Source organism: Neopsephotus bourkii, unplaced genomic scaffold (assembly GCF_033783945.1).
Source record: "Neopsephotus bourkii isolate Nb327-2 ecotype Australia unplaced genomic scaffold, CSIRO-AGI_Nbou_v1 NB_754, whole genome shotgun sequence".
NCBI lineage: Eukaryota > Metazoa > Chordata > Aves > Psittaciformes > Psittacidae > Neopsephotus > Neopsephotus bourkii.
The window spans coordinates 15,403-31,156 of NW_026901252.1; the positions used below are offsets into that span (position 1 = coordinate 15,403).

General features: G+C 60.7%; 2 protein-coding genes across 3 annotated transcripts; both read right to left on the bottom strand.

Annotated features, from left to right (window-relative positions):
* Positions 1-561: 561 nt before the first annotated feature.
* LOC133213003 (dr1-associated corepressor-like) lies at positions 562-3,969 on the bottom strand. The gene is made up of 7 exons (XM_061354920.1): positions 3,860-3,969; positions 2,907-2,979; positions 2,201-2,294; positions 1,862-1,981; positions 1,480-1,570; positions 833-915; positions 562-703 (listed from the first exon to the last, which is right to left on the bottom strand). Exons 1-7 carry the CDS (start codon positions 3,899-3,901, stop codon positions 583-585), a joined length of 624 nt encoding a protein of 207 aa, XP_061210904.1. The 5' UTR covers positions 3,902-3,969; the 3' UTR covers positions 562-582.
* A 603-nt stretch (positions 3,970-4,572) lies between these two features.
* Positions 4,573-15,005, bottom strand: LOC133213006 (transcription factor p65-like). Of its 2 annotated transcripts, none has more exons than XM_061354923.1 (11): positions 14,922-15,005; positions 14,708-14,761; positions 13,238-13,389; positions 11,939-12,087; positions 11,305-11,396; positions 10,767-10,898; positions 9,889-9,993; positions 8,669-8,881; positions 6,414-6,494; positions 5,753-5,839; positions 4,573-5,124 (listed from the first exon to the last, which is right to left on the bottom strand). In XM_061354923.1, the coding sequence occupies exons 1-11, from the start codon at positions 14,929-14,931 to the stop codon at positions 4,583-4,585; spliced, it is 1,617 nt and encodes a 538-aa protein (XP_061210907.1). In that variant the 5' UTR covers positions 14,932-15,005; the 3' UTR covers positions 4,573-4,582. The 2 variants fall into 2 exon arrangements, with proteins under 2 accessions (XP_061210907.1, XP_061210906.1); XM_061354922.1 differs by having other exon boundaries at positions 13,238-13,398.
* Positions 15,006-15,754: the final 749 nt, after the last annotated feature.

The window sequence follows — 15,754 nt, forward strand, 5'->3', positions numbered from 1 at the left end:
TTATCCCGCCTATAAGCTCCTCTATGGGTTCCTATAGGTCTCCCTAACCCCCCCCCCCCATGAAACCCTATAGCTCCTATGGGGTCTCCTATGGGGTCTCCTATGGGGCTCCTCTGGGTCGCTGCAGCCCCCTAGTGGCCAACAGAGGCACCACGCGTCCCCAATAGGACTTTAAGGGAAGGGGGGGGAGGATTTGGGGGGGCCCAATGGGTTTTTGGGGGGGGGTGGGTTTGGGGGGGGCCAATGCGGTTTGGGGGGGGTCCAGGGGGGGGGAGGAGGAGGATGTATGGAAACAGCAACTTTATTGAGCCGATACAAACCTCCCCCCATCCCCGACTCATTAAATGTCACCAAAGGGCCCCAAAATCACCCCCCCCCCACCCCGGCTTTAAAATGGGGTCCGGGAACCCCAAAAATGGGGGGAAGAGCCTCAGGATTCCAGGATAAACCCCAAGAATCCCAGGATCCAAACTGAGCCCCTCCCCCCCTCAGCATCACCCCAATGCCCCTCCCCCCCCCCCAACACCCAGGGAGGGCTTTGAGGGGGGTGCAAGGTGGGGGAGGGGGGGGTGTTTGGGGGTGTCAGGAGTCGTAATCTTCCTCCTCTTCCTCTTCCTCGCGGGCCCGGGGGGGGCCGGGGGCTGGGGGGAGCCCCCCTGGTAATGTTGGGGGGGGCCCCAAGGGTGCAAAAGGCCCCCCCGGGCTGTGGGAACAAGGGGTCAATGGAGCCAAAATGGGGGGGGGGGGGGGTTTAACACCCTTCACCCCCTCTCCCCCCCGGTTTGAGGGGGGGGGGTTCCCCCCCAAAAAGGGGTTCCTGGTATTGGGGTACCTGGAGAAGTTAAGGGGGGCGGGTGCGGGGGGGGGCGGTGCTGGCTCCTCCTCCCCATCGCTGTCACTGTCCTCAGAGTCCTCCTGGGGGGGATGGCAATGAGGGGACACAAGGACCCCCAAAACCCACCCCCCCTAGGACCCGTCAACCCCCCTCAAGACCCCCCCAAACCCATCCAGGACCCCCCGAAACCTCCTCAAGACTCCCCCAAACACCTCCAAGATACCCCCAAACCCATCCAGGACCCCCCAAACCCCCTCAAGACCCCCCCAAACCCATCCAGGACCCCCCAAGCCCCCTCAAGACCCCCCCAAACCCATCCAGGACCCCCTAAACCCCCTCAAGACCCCCCCCCCATCCAGGATCCCCCAAACCTCCCCAAACCCATCCAGGGCTCCCCAAACCCCCCTCAAGACCCCCCCAAACCCATCCAGGACCCCACAAACCCCCTCAAGACCCCTCAAATGCATCCAGGACCCCCCGAAACCCCTCAAGACCGCCCCCAAACACCTTCAAGACCCCCCCAAACCCATTCAGGACCCCCCAAAACCCCCTCAAGAGCCCCCCAAACCCACCCAGAACCCCCCAAACCCCCCCCCCCGGACCCCGTCAACCTCCCATTTGGAATATTGGGGTCCCCCCCCCACCTCCTGCTCCGTGTCCGTTCCTGACTGTTTGGGATCCTTCCCCTTCCCACCGGGACCCCCGTTCTTCCGGCCAGCTCCGGGGCGACGACCCCTGAAAGAGCCCCCCCCAAGACATTGGGGACCCCCCATTATCACCCATAACACCCCTATGGGAAGGACCCCGGTATTGGAGACCCCCCCCCATTCGCATTGGATCCAGTGGTTTGGGGATCCCCTCCCTGTACCCCATTCCCATAGGGAATTCCATTGGGGAACCACTCTCTCATCGACCCCCCCTTCCTCTGGCACCCCCATGGGGATGTCAGGGGGGGTCCCATGTGTATGGGGGGGGGGTCTCTGATGTAGGGGACGTCCCATATATTGGGGGGGGGGCATCACCCACCTGCGGGGCCCCCTCTCCCCATCGCCATGGGGCTCCTCGCCTTCCCCTTGCATATCCGGTACGGCGGCCACTAAATCCTTAAGGAAGTCGAACTGCTGCTCCAGCTCGATGCATTGCTTCCTATGGGAAAAGGGGGCGGGGTCAGCAGGCCACGCCCCCAGCATCAAACCACGCCCCCTCACTATTAAGCCCCGCCCCTCCATAAGGCTTAAAGGGGGGAATGAGATAACCAAGGCACGGAGCGATGCAGACCCCCCATAATGGGTCCTGGGTACCACCCCCCCCAAAATGGGGTCCAGGGACCCCAATGGGCCCTGGGTGCTGGGGATGGGTGCTCACAGGTGGGACGTGGTCATGGTCTTGGCATTGCGGGACTGGGTGACGTGGCAGGCCTTCCGCAGCAGCGACTCCAGGAAGAGCTCCAGGGCACGGGCTGGGGTGCTAAGGACCCCCACGGACACCCCCTGGCACCCATGGGTACCAATGGACACCCATAGACCCCCATAAACCATAATGGACACTCATGGAGCCCTAGGGATCCCCACAGCCACCTCCCCATGGGCACCCATAGACCCCCATAAACCATAATGGACACCCATGGACCCCTAGGGATCCCCACAGCCACCTCCCCATGGGCACCCATAGGCACCCATGGGTACCAATGGACACCCATAGACCCCCATAAACCATAATGGACACTCATGGAACACTAGGGATCCCCACAGACCCCTCCATGGGCACCCATGGACACCCAGAGAGCTCCCATGGACCCCCAACCCCTTCACTAGCCCATGGGCAACCAGGTCCCAAGTGCACCCCAATCCCATGGGACCAGGGGCTACCCATAGACAGGCAGTGACATGATGACATGGGAAGGACTCAAAGGGCTGGGGGCCACCCAGGCCTGTGGGATAGAGGGGACCTCAGGAGGGATGGCACTGGGGGTCCTCAGGAGCACCCATGTGGGCAGTGGGAGGGGTGGGGGACAATGACACCCCAATATCCATGCTGGGGTGACTCCGGTGCCGCTGCTCCATAAGGATACAGATGATGACGGGGACGGCGGCCGCCACCTTCCCGATCTCCTCATCCGTCTGCATGATCTTCTTGATCCGTGCCTGCGGAACAGGAGGGAAACTGAGGCATGGACATGCCCCGCCCTTTCCAAAGCCACGCCCCCTTCCCATAACCACGCCCCCATCCTTTTATATGGGGCTGAAGGGGGCCATGCCCTTTCTTAAACCATGCCCCCCAAACACCTTAAAAGGAGGATCCCTCCAGAAGCCACGCCCCCAAACCGATGCCACAGCCGTTGCCATAGTCATGAACCCCCACATGCCCTCACCTGGGCCCATAAGCACCGCCCCCTGTACAAGCCACGCCCCTTCCCATAACCACGCCACTTCCCGTAACCACCTGCCCTCCATCCTTTTATATGGGGCTGAAGGGGACCATGCACAAGCCACGCCCCCTCTTAAACCATGCCCCCAATCGAGGCCACGCCCCCTTAATACTTTACAAAGGGGGTTCCCTCCAGAAACCACGCCCCCAAGCTGATGCCTCGCCCGTTGCCATGGTCACGAACCCCATATGCCCTCACCTGACCCCATAGGCACCACCCCCTGCACAAACCACGCCCCCTCCCATAACGACCCGCCCTGCATTCTTTTATATGGGGCTGGAGGGGACCACGCACAAGCCACGCCCCCTCTTAAACCACGTCCCCACTCGAGGCCACGCCCTTAAACACCTTACAAGGGGGGGCTCCCTAAAGAAGCCACGCCCCCAAGCCCGTTGCCATGGTCACGAACCCCACACGCCCTCACCTGGGCCTATAGGCACCGCCCCCTGCACAAGCCACGCCCCTTCCCAAAGACCACACCCCCCTCTCAGGGCACGCCCGCACGCACAGCCCTCCCTGTTGCCATGGTGATACTCCCCCGCCCCCCGCCAGCCCCGCCGCCACTTCCGCCTCAGGCCCCGCCTCTCCCCGCTGACCGGCGGGAACCGCGCGTTGTATTTCTTCTTCTTGCTCGGCATCGCCCCGGTTCCGGTTCCGGTGCCGCTGGGTCCCGCTTCGGGCCCCGGCACCGGCTGGGCCTCTCCCTTGCTCCGCTCCGGCTCCGAGGCCCTGCCGCCAACAAACCCCGCCCCTTCCGGGAGGGGCGGGAAACAATCCCCGCCTTTTCCGGTTATAGCTCCGCCTCCCTCAGGGCTGCGCTTTGCGCACGGCCCGCTAACCGCACCAACGCAGACCACGCCCCCTTGAAGCCACGCCCCCAAATCAAAGCTCAGTCATACCATTTATTGGGGTGATTTATGGGGGGGGGATATAAAGGGAGGGGGTTTAAATCCTTCCCCTCCCCCCCAAATAAGGCACTTTGGTTTGGGGGGACAGGGTTAATGCTGGTGACGGGGGGGCCCTGAGGACTCCCAGTGACCCCCAGTTGCAGTCCCATGGTCCCCAGTAGCCCCCAGACACCCCCCTATAGGCACTTGGTTGCTTCCCAGTGACTCCCAGTTCTATGCTGGGATTGCTCAGTCCCATCCAGACCCCTCCCAGTGACCGCCCCCTCCCCACGACCTTTCCCAATAGCCCCCCCAGTCAATCCCAGTTGCCCTCCAGTAACCTCAGGGCCCCCTAAAAGCCTCCCCATAGGCCCCTAGTTCCACCCCCCCTCCCCACTTTAAACCCTCCCAGTAGCTCCCAGTTCCTCCCAGTTAGGAGGAGGGGAAATGGCTGAGCAAGGCACTGAAGTCCAAGTCCCCAAGGGAGGGCAACGAATCCTCGGGGTCCCCCCCCACTCCCCCCCCCAAATCAGGGCACCCCCCCCCTACATCCTCGACCCCCCCACCCCCCCCAACCCCATCCCCCCCCTGCACGAGGCGAGCGATGGCTTCCGGGTACGACATCAGCATGGGGGGGTTGGGGGGTGGGGGAGGAGCAGTTACCCCCCCCCCTCCTCCATCCCCCCGTCCCCCCCCCAGAGGCAAAGGGGGGTCCCCAAAGAGCGGAGTGGGGGGGTCGGGGGGGCCCAGCAGCCGTTGCACCTCGGCGGCATTGATGGTCTCCAAGGGGGGGAAATGGGGGTCCCCCAAGAGCACCCCCAGGTCCAATGGGGACCCCCCCGCGTCGGGAATGGGCCCTTCCTCAGCCACCTGCAGCTGCAGCAGGGCCTCGGCCAAGGGCTCGGCTGCGGGGGGGGCGGGGGGAGCAGCGTCCCCCAAAACCCCCCCCGGGACCCCGAAACACGGGGGGGGGGCTGTGGAGAGGAGGAGTGAGGGGGGGGGGCAAAGCAGGCACAGAGATCCCAGTGCCCCCCAGTAGCACCCAATAGACCTCAATAGTTCCCAGTAGCCCCTATTCACTCCCAGTAACCCCCATTCACCCCCAGGAGGCCCCCAATAGCTCCCAGTAGCACCCAGTCACTCCCAGTGTCCCCCAGTAGCACCCAATAGCCCCCAATAGCTCCCAGTCACTCCCATTAGCTCTCCAGTAGCCCCGCAATAGCTCCCAGTAGCCCCCATTCACTCCCAGGAGGCCCCCAATAGCTCCCAGTAGCCAGCAGTCACTCCCAGTGTCCCCAAGTAGCACCCAATAGCCCCCAATAGCTCCCAGTCACTCCCAGTAGCTCCCCAGTAGCCCTCCAATAGCTCCCAGTAGCCCCCGTGTGTGTTGTGTGCCAATAGCTCCCAGTAGCCCCCATTAGCCTCCCAGTAGCACCCAATAGCCCCCAATACCTCCCAGTCACTCCCAGTAGGCCCCAACTGGAGCCCCCCAATAGCTCCCAGTAGCTCCCAGTCACTCCCAGTGCTCCCCAGTAACACCCAACAGCGCCCAATAGCTCCCAGTACCCCCCAGTACCCCCCTGACCCCCCACAGTTTCTCACCCATGGAGGGGGGGGGCTGCGGGGCCGGGCAGGGCCGCGAGGGCACCGCGAAGCGCCGGGGGGGGCGGGGCTCAGGGGGGGCGAGACCTGGGGGGGGGGGGAAGAGGAAAAAGGGAGGGAACGTCAGGGACCCCCCTTGGGGACCCCCAATATCCCCCATGGGCAACAATAACCCCCCACCCGGACCCCAATACCCCCCCTAGGGCCGCAATAACACCCCCTGGGGACCCCAATATCCCCCATGGGCAACAATACCCCCCCCCCAGGACCACAATACCCCCCCTAGGGCAACAATAACCCCCCCTGGGGACCCCCAATACCCCCCCTTAGGCAACAATAACCCCCCCCCAGGACCCCAATACCCCCTCAGGGACCCCAAATACCCCCCATGGAACCCAAATACCCCCTCAGGGACCCCAAATACCCCCCCTAGAGCCTCAATCATCACCCCTGGAAGCTGAATACCCCCCCCCAGGCACTCAAATACCCCCCCTAGGGCCCCAATAACCCCCCCTGGGGACCCCCAATAGCCCCCCATGAGCAACAATACCCCCCCCCAGAGACTCCAAATACCCCCCCAGGGACCCCAAATACCCCCCCTATGGCCCCAGTACCCCCCCCATGGCCCCAGTACCCCCCATTGCCCCCCCGTGCCCCCCACCGGGCATTGGGCTGCGCTGCACGAAGGAGCGGAAAGTGTCCCGGGTGCGCTTGCGCTTCTCCTCGATGCACTGCAGGTCCCCTGGCGGCAGAGACCAGAGAGACCAGTTAGAGACCAGTAAGAGACCAGTAAGAGACCAGTTAGAGACCAGTAAGAGACCAGTAAGAGACCAGTGAGACACCAGTAAGAGATCAGTGAGAGACCAGTAAGAGACCAGTGACACCAGTGAGAGACCAGTGACCTCCAGTGACCCCCCAGAGCACCCCAGGATGACAAAGGAGACCCCAAGGGACCCAGGAATGATCCCAAAGGGACCCAGGAGCACCCAAGATGCAATGGGCCACGAGTCCCCCTATCCCTGTATCCATATCCCATATACCCTATCTCCATATCCCATATTGCCATGCCCTTTATCCCTATATCCCCATGTCCGATATTCTCATATCCCCATGTCCCCCATCCCCATATCCCAGTGTTCTGTATCCCCATGTCCCCATATCCCATATCCCTATCCCATACCCATATCCCTATCCTTATACCATACCCATATGCTATATCTTTCTCCAATATCCACATGCCTATCCTTATCCCATATCCCTATCCCATATCCATATCCCTATCCTTATCGCATACCCATATACTATATCCCTATCCCATATTCATATCCCTATCCTATATTCATATTCTATATTCCTATCCCATATCCATATCCCTATCCCATACCCCTATCCCTATATCCCATATCCATATCCTATATCCCTTTCTCATATCCATATCCCTATCCTGATCCCATACCCATATTCTATATCCCTATCCCATATCCATATCCCTATCCCATACCCATATCTTATATCCCTATGCCATATCCATATCCATATCCCTATCCCTAATCCATATCTTATATCCCTATCCCATATCCCTATCCTTATCCCATACCCATATTCTATATCCCTATCCCATATCCATATCCATGTCCCTATCCCATACCCATATCCTATATCCCATACCCATATCCTATATCCCTACCCCATATCCATATCCCCACCCCATGTCCCTATTCTGTATCCATATCCTATATCTCATACCCATATCCTGTATCCTATACCCCTTTCCCATATCCCTATTCCCTATCTCTGCTACCCATCCCCATCCCCCATCCCCCATCCCCATCCCCCCCCCCCATGCTCCCACCCTGATGGGGCAGGTAGCGGAACTCCATGGCCCCATTGCCCCCATGGCCCCATTCCCCCCATGCTCCCACCCTGATGGGGCAGGTAGCGGAACTCCATGGCCCCATTGCCCCCATGGCCCCATTCCCCCCATGCTCCCACCCTGATGGGGCAGGTATTGGAACTCCATGGCCCCATTGCCCCCCATGCTCTCACCCTGATGGGGCAGGTAGCGGAACTCCATGGCCCCATTGCCCCCCCTGCTCCCACCCTGATGGGGCAGGTAACGGACTCCATGGCCCCATTCCCCCCCATGCTCCCACCCTGATGGGGCAGGTAACGGAACTCCATGGCCCCATTCCCCCCCATGCTCTCACCCTGATGGGGCAGGTAACGGAACTCCATGGCCCATTCCCCCCCCTGCTCCCACCCTGATGGGGCAGGTAACGGAACTCCATGGCCCCATTCCCCCCCATGCTCCCACCCTGATGGGGCAGGTAGCGGAACTCCATGGCCCCATTGCCCCCCATGCTCCCACCCTGATGGGGCAGGTAGCGGAACTCCATGGCCCCATTCCCCCCCAGTGCTCCCACCCTGATGGGGCAGGTAGCGGAACTCCATGGCCCCATTCCCCCCATGCTCCCACCCTGATGGGGCAGGTAACGGAACTCCATGGCCCCATTGCCCCCCATGCTCCCACCCTGATGGGGCAGGTAACGGAACTCCATGGCCCCATTGCCCCCAGTGCTCCCACCCTGATGGGGCAGGTAGCGGAACTCCATGGCCCCATTGCCCCCCATGCTCTCACCCTGATGGGGCAGGTAGCGGAACTCCATGGCCCCATTCCCCCCCATGCTCCCACCCTGATGGGGGAGGTAGCGGAACTCCATGGCCCCATTCCCATTGCCCCCCAGTGCTCCCACCCTGATGGGGCAGGTAGCGGAACTCCATGGCCCCATTCCCCCCAGTGCTCCCACCCTGATGGGGCAGGTAGCGGAACTCCATGGCCCCATTGCCCCCCATGCTCCCACCCTGATGGGGCAGGTAGCGGAACTCCATGGCCCCATTCCCCCCCCATGCTCCCACCCTGATGGGGCAGGTAGCGGAACTCCATGGCCGCGCTGCGCTGCCGGTCCGAGGGGCGCTGCAGCTCCATGTGCACGCTGTGGGGCTGGCGGAGGCCGGGGTCCCGGAAGGCCGGGGTCCGGAACACGATGGCGACCTGGCGGTGGACATCGGCCTGCGCGAAGGAGCCCCGCGCCTCCCAGCCCTCGGCCCAGAACCGCACCTCGATGTCCTCTGCGGGGGAGACATGGGGGGGGGGAGGCATAGGGTGAGGGGGGAGCCATAGGGTGGGGGGGGAGACATAGGGTGGGGGGGCACCCATAGGGTTGGGGGGATCCAGAAGGTGGGGGGGGATCCATAGGGTGGGGGGCACCCATAGGGTTCGGGGGCACCCATAGTGGGGGGGCAACCATGGATGGGGGGCACCCATAGGGTTGAGGGGGCACCCATAGTGTGAGGGTGATTTTGGGCTGGTTTGGGGCTGTTTCATAGTGTTTCAGGGTGATTTGGGGCTCTTTTGGGCTCTTTCTGGGTGTTTCGGCGTGATTTGGGGCTGTTTCAGGGCGATTTGGGGCTGTTTTTGGCTGTTTCATGAGGCTTCAGGGTGATTTTGGGCTGTTTTGAGGCGATTTGGGGCTGTTTTGGGCTGTTTCTGGGTGTTTTGGGGTGATTTGGGGCTGTTTCTGGGTGATTTTGGGCCTGTTTTGGGGTGATTTTGGGGTGATTTGGGGCTGTTTGGGGTGATTTTGGGCTGTTTCTGGGTGATTTGGGGCCTGTTTTGGGCTGTTTTGGGGTGATTTTGGGGTGATTTGGGGCTGTTTGGGGTGATTCTGGGCTGTTTCAGGGTGATTTTGGGCTGTTTTGGGGTGATTTTGGGGTGATTTTGGGCCTGTTTTGGGCTGTTTTGGGGTGATTTTGGGCCTGTTTTGGGCTGTTTTGGGGTGATTTTGGGCCTGTTTTGGGCTGTTTTGGGGTGATTTTGGGATGATTTGGGGCTGTTTGGGATGATTTTGGGCTGTTTCTGAGTTATTTTGGGCCTGTTTTGGGCTGTTTTGGGGTGATTTTGGGGTGATTTTGGGCTGTTTCTGGGTGATTTTGGGCCTGTTTTGGGGTGATTTGGGGCTGTTTTGGGCTGTTTCTGGGTGTTTTGGGCTGTTTTGGCGTGATTTGGGGCTGTTTTGGACTGTTTCTGGGTGTTTTGGGGTGATTTTGGGGTGATTTGGGGCTCCTTTGGCACTGACCTTTCTGCACTTTGTCGCACAGGAGGAAGATCTCGTCCCCCCCCCGGCAGCTCCCGCAGTTCCGGTTCACGCGGCAGATCCGCAGCTCGGCCGCGCTGGGGGCGCCTGGGGGCGGGGCTTGGGTCACGTGGGGTCACATGGGGTCATGGGGGTCACATAGGGTCATAGGGGTCACGTGGGGTCACACGGGGTCATAGGTGTCACGTGGAGGTCATGTGGGGTCATGAAGGGGCATAGGGGTCCCACGGGGTCATGGAGGGTCATAGGGGTCATGTGGGGTGATAGGGGTCACGTGGGGGTCACACAGGGTCACAGGGGTCATGTGGAGGTCACGTGGGGTCATGAAGGGTCATAGGGGTCCCACGGGGTCATGGAGGGTCATACGGGTCAAATGGGGCCATGGAGGGTCATAGGGGTCACACGGGGTCATGGAAGGTCATAGGGGTCACACGGGGTCATGGAGGGTCATAGGGGTCACACGGGGTCATGGAGGGTCATAGGGGCCACATGGGGTCACACAGGGTCATGGAGGGTCATGGGGGTCACGGAGGGTCATAGGGGTCACATGGGGTCACACAGGTCATGGAGGGTCAAACAGGTCACATGGGGTCACAGAGGGTCATAGGGGTCACCTAGGGTCCCATGGGGTTATGTAAGGTCGTAGGGGTCACCTAGGGTCCCATAGGGTCACACAGGGGCCATAAGGGTCAAGTGGGGTCATCTGGAGTCACACAGACTTATATGGGGTCCCTAAAGGGGTTATTTGGGGTCCTGAGGGTGGTATTGAGGTCCCAGGGGGGTATTTGTGGTCCCAGAGGGGTATTTGGGGTCCAGGGGGGGTATTTGGGGTGTCGGGGGGGGTTATCGGGGTCACTCACGGTTGTCATAGACGGGCTGGGACCGGCGGGGGGGCAGCGGGAGCCACCCCCCCCCCGCGCCCCGCACCCACACCTGGAAGCAGAGCCGCACCGAGCTCAGGTCGTACTCGCCCCCCCGCTGCTCTGCTGGCACTGGGAACCGGTAGGGACCAGCGTTAACCAGTATGGACCAGTGTTAACCAGTACGGACCAGGGTTAACCAGTATGGACCAGCATTAACCAGTATGAACCAGCGTTAATCAGTATGAACCAGTGTTAATCAGTATGGACCAGCGTTAATCAGTATGGGCCAGTATCGACCAGTGTTAACCAGTATTGACCAGCATTAATTAGTATGGAACAGTATGGACCAGTGTTAACCAGTATAGACCAGTGTTAACCAGTACAGACTGGTATGGAGCCCCCAGGACCCTACAGCAGCACCCCCTCCACATCCCCAAGAGCCTCCCAGCATAAACCCGGCTAAAACCAGTCACCCTCCCCTTGCTTCCCAGTACCCCCAGTCGTCCCCCACCCCCATTCCCAGTGCTCCCAGTACCATTGAAGGGGTTGTTGTTGGTGCGGATGCGCTCGGCCACGGCCGCCTCCAGCTCCCGTTTCTTCACACACTGAATTCCCAGGTTCTGGAAACTGAATGGGAGGGGGGTCACCCCATAGATGGGGGTCCCAGCCCCACACCTGGGGGTCCTGCCCCATACTTGGGGGTCCCTGCCCCACACTTGGAGGTCCCACCCCCACATCTGGGGGTCCTGCCCCACACTTGGGGGTCCCAGCCCCACACTTGGGGGTCCTGCCCCACACTTGGGGGTCCCAGCTGCACACTTGGGGGTCGCAGCCCCACACTTGGGGGTCCCAGCCCCACACTTGGAGGTTCTGCCCCACACTTGGGGGTCCCAGCTCCACACTTGGGGGTCCCAGCTCCACACCTGGGGGTCCTGCCCCACACTTGAGGGTCCCAGCCCCCCACTTGGGGGTCCTGCCCCACACTTGGGGGTTCTAGCCCCACACTTGGGGGTCCTGCCCCACACTTGGGGGTCCCAGCCCCACACTTGGGGGTCCCAGCCCCACACTTGGGGGGTCCCAGCCCCACACTTGGGGGTCCCAGCCCCACACCTTGGGGTTCAGCCCCACACTTGGGGGTCCCTGCCCCACACTTGGGGGTCCTGCCCCACCTGTGCACGCTGCGCTCGGGGGGCAGCTCAGCCTCATAGTAGCCGTCGTGGCAATCCTTGCCCACCAGCTCGTGGGGGTGCGGGCGGTGGGGGGGGTCCTTGGTCACCAGCGACACCCGCACCCGGCTCGGGCCCCGGTAGTTGTTCACCTGCGGGGGGGGGGCAAATGCACTGGTTTATACTGGTTTGGATTAGTTTGGTCTAGTTTATACTGGTTTGGATTGGTTTAGATTGGTTTGGAAGGGTGTATACTGGTTTGTACTCGTCTACTGGTTTCTACTGGTCTCGTCTATACTGGTTTGCACTGGTCTACATTGGTTTGTACTGGTCTATCTATATTTGTTTAGACTGGTCTGTACTGGTCTGTACTGGTCTATACTGCTTTGTACCGGTCTGGGCTGCACTGCTCTATACTGGTTTGTACTGGTCTGGTCTGTACTGGTCAGTACCGGTCTGTGCTGGTCTATAGCGCTCTGTGCAGGTCTGTAGTGGTCTGTACCAATCTGTACTGCTCTAATCTGTACAGGTCTATACTGGTCTGTACTGGTTTGTACTGGTCTGGTCTGTACTGGTTTGCAATTGTCTATACTGGTGTGTATTGTTGTGTACTGGTCTATACTGATCTATACTGATTTGCACTGATCTATACTGATCTGTACTGGTCTATAGAGCTCTATACAAGTCTATACTGGTTTGTACTGGTCTATGCTGTTCTACACAAGTCTATACTAGTCTGTACTGATGTATACTGGTTTGCACTGATCTATACAAATCTGTACTGGTCTATAGTGTTTTATACAGGTCTATACTGGTTTACGCTGGTCTATACTGGTCTGTACTGATCTATACTGGTTTGCACTGATCTATACGGATCTGTACTGGTCTATAGTACTCTATACAGATCTATAGTAGTTTATACTGATCTATAATGCTCTATACAAGTCTATACTGGTTTGTAGTGGTCTATAGTGCTCTGTACAGGTCTATATTGGTATGTACTGGTCTATTATGCTCTATACAGATCTATACTGGTTTGCACTGGTTTGCACTGGTCTATACTAGTTTGCACTGGTCTATCCTGGTTTGTACTGGTCTATACTGGTTTGCACTGGTCTATACTGGTTTGCACTGGTCTATCCTGGTTTGTACTGGTCTATACTGGTGTGCACTGGTCTATACTGGTTTGCACTGGTCTATCCTGGTTTGCACTGGTCTATACTGGTTTGCACTGGTCTATGCTGGTGTGCACTGGTCTATGCTGGTGTGCAGCGGCGGGCAGCGGCCGGGGCGGGTGCTCACGCGGATGGTGGGGTGCGTGCGCGCGCTCTCGGTGCTGTGCTCCCCAGGGATGCTCCCGGCCGAGCGCCCCTCGCACTTGTACCGGAACCGCATCCCCCGCGCCTTGGGCTGCTCCAGGATCTCCACTGACGGGGCTGGAGCTGGGGGGGGCCCTGCGGGGACTGAGGGCAATGAGAATGAGTGACCCCCCCCTGGACCCCATTGAAACCCCTTAAACACCCCCATTGAACCCCCTCAACCCCCCCATTGAACCCCCTTAACACCCCCCCATTGACCCCTTAACACCCCCCCATTGACCCCATCAACCCCCACCATTGAACCCCCTTAACACCCCCCCATTGACCCCTTAACACCCCCCCATTGACCCCATCAACCCCCACCATTGAACCCCCTTAACACCCCCCCATTGACCTCTTAACACCCCCCCACTGACCACTTAACACCCCCCATTGAACCCATCAACACCCCCGCATTGACCCCGTAACACCCCCCCATTGACCTCTTAACACCCTGCTACTGACCCCTTAACACCCCCCCATTGACACCGTAACACCCCCCCCATTGACCCCATACCCCCCATTGACCCCATCCCCCCCATTGACCCCATACCCCCCATTGACCCCATACCCCCCCATTGACCCCATAGCCCCCCCATTGACCCCATAGCCCCCCCATTACCTTAACAGCCCCCCATTGACCCCTTAACACCCCGCTATTGACCCCTTAACACCACCGCATTGACCCCTTAACACCCCCCCATTGACACCTTAACACCCCCCATTGAATCCCTCAACCCCCCTAGAACCCCCTCAACACCCCCCTATTAACCCCTTAACACCCCCCATTGAACCTCCTCAAACCCCCCCATTGAACCCCTCAACCCCCCCATTGACCCCTTACCACTCCCCATTGAACCCCCTCAAACCCCCCCATTGAACCCCTCAAACCCCCCACTGGCCCCCCTCAACACCCCCCCATTAACCCCTTAACACCCCCCATTGAACCCCTCAACACCCCCCCACTGGACCCCCTCAACACCCCCCCATTAACCCCTTAACACCCCCCATTGAACCCCTCAAAACCCCCCCACCGACCCCCCTCAACCCCCCCCATTAACCCCTTAACACCCCCCCATTGACCCCATTAACCCCTTGACACCCCCACTGACCCCCTCAACCCCCCCATCGAACCCCCAAACCTCCCTTTAATGCTCACTTGGCCCCCATTGAACCCCCCAACGATCTCCCTTAACCCCCATTAACCCCCCCCAACACCTCCTTAGCCCCTATTGACCACCCCAACCCCCCCTTGAACCCCCAATGACACCCCCTGGCCCCCATTAATCCCCTTTGGACCCCCCCTTGACCCTCCTTCCCCCCTTAGACCCCCCCAAAACCCTTTTCTGCCCCCCCATGACCCCCTTGACCCCCATTTACCCCCTTTGACCCCCCATGACCCCCCCGCACTCACCATCCCCCCCCCAGTCCTGCTTCAGGAGGAACGAGAGAAGCTCCGGGGGGGTCACTATAGGGAACAGGAAAGGGGGGTGGGTGTCACATGACAGCAGGGTGTCACATGACCCCCCCCAATTGAACCCCGTTTTTCCCGTGTTAACCCTGGAACCTACTGACGGCTCCGGCTGCGTTTGACGTCATTAAGGAGGGAAAGGGGGGGGGACACTTACCGTCCTCCATGGCGGGAAAAGGGGGAGGGGAAGGCGGGAAAAGGAGGGGGGGGAACGCGGGAATACCGGGAATAGCGGGAACGGGGAAGGAAGGAAGGGGGGGGGGTGAGGGAACAGCCACGATCGCAGCTCCGCTTCCGCGAGCGCCACGTGGCCCCGCCCACCGCGCTCGGCGGGAAGGGGCGTGGTTAAAAGCGGAAGTGAGCCGGGGAACCCGGAAGTGGAGGCACAGGAGGATGGCGGAGGGGGTGAGTGAAAGGAGGAGGTGTTGGGGGGGGAGGGGTTCCAAAAACGGCCTCAAGGGGGGGTTGGGGGGACCCGGCGGGGGGTTGGGGACCCCTTTGGGGGTGCGGGGACCCCTCCGGAGCCTTCCGGGGACACCGGGAACCCTCCCGGTCCCGTCCCCCACTCCCTAGGCCTGACGGTCCCGCGTCCCGCCTCCCCCCCCCCCGCAGATGGACGTGTCCGAGGGCTGCCGCCTGCCCGTGCTGCGGCGTAACCAAGACAACGAGGATGAGTGGCGTGAGCGGGGGCGGGGCTTGCGTGGAGGGGCGGGGTTTGAGTGGATGGGGTGGGTGGAGGGGGGCGTGGTTTGGACCCGAAGGAGTGGGGTTGGAGCGAGGAAAAGGGCGTGGTTTGGAGCGCAGGGGAGGGGCCAGAGCGGAGGGGGCGTGGCTTGCGACCAGCGGGGGTCCGTGGGGTCCTAAAGGGAGACGCGTGTTGGGGGGGGGCAGACACAATGGGGGCATTTTGGGGGGCAATGGTGGGGTTTGGGGGGGTCCATCCCATTGTTGGGGGGTTGGGGGGGGATGTGATCGGGGTGTCCCCAAAAG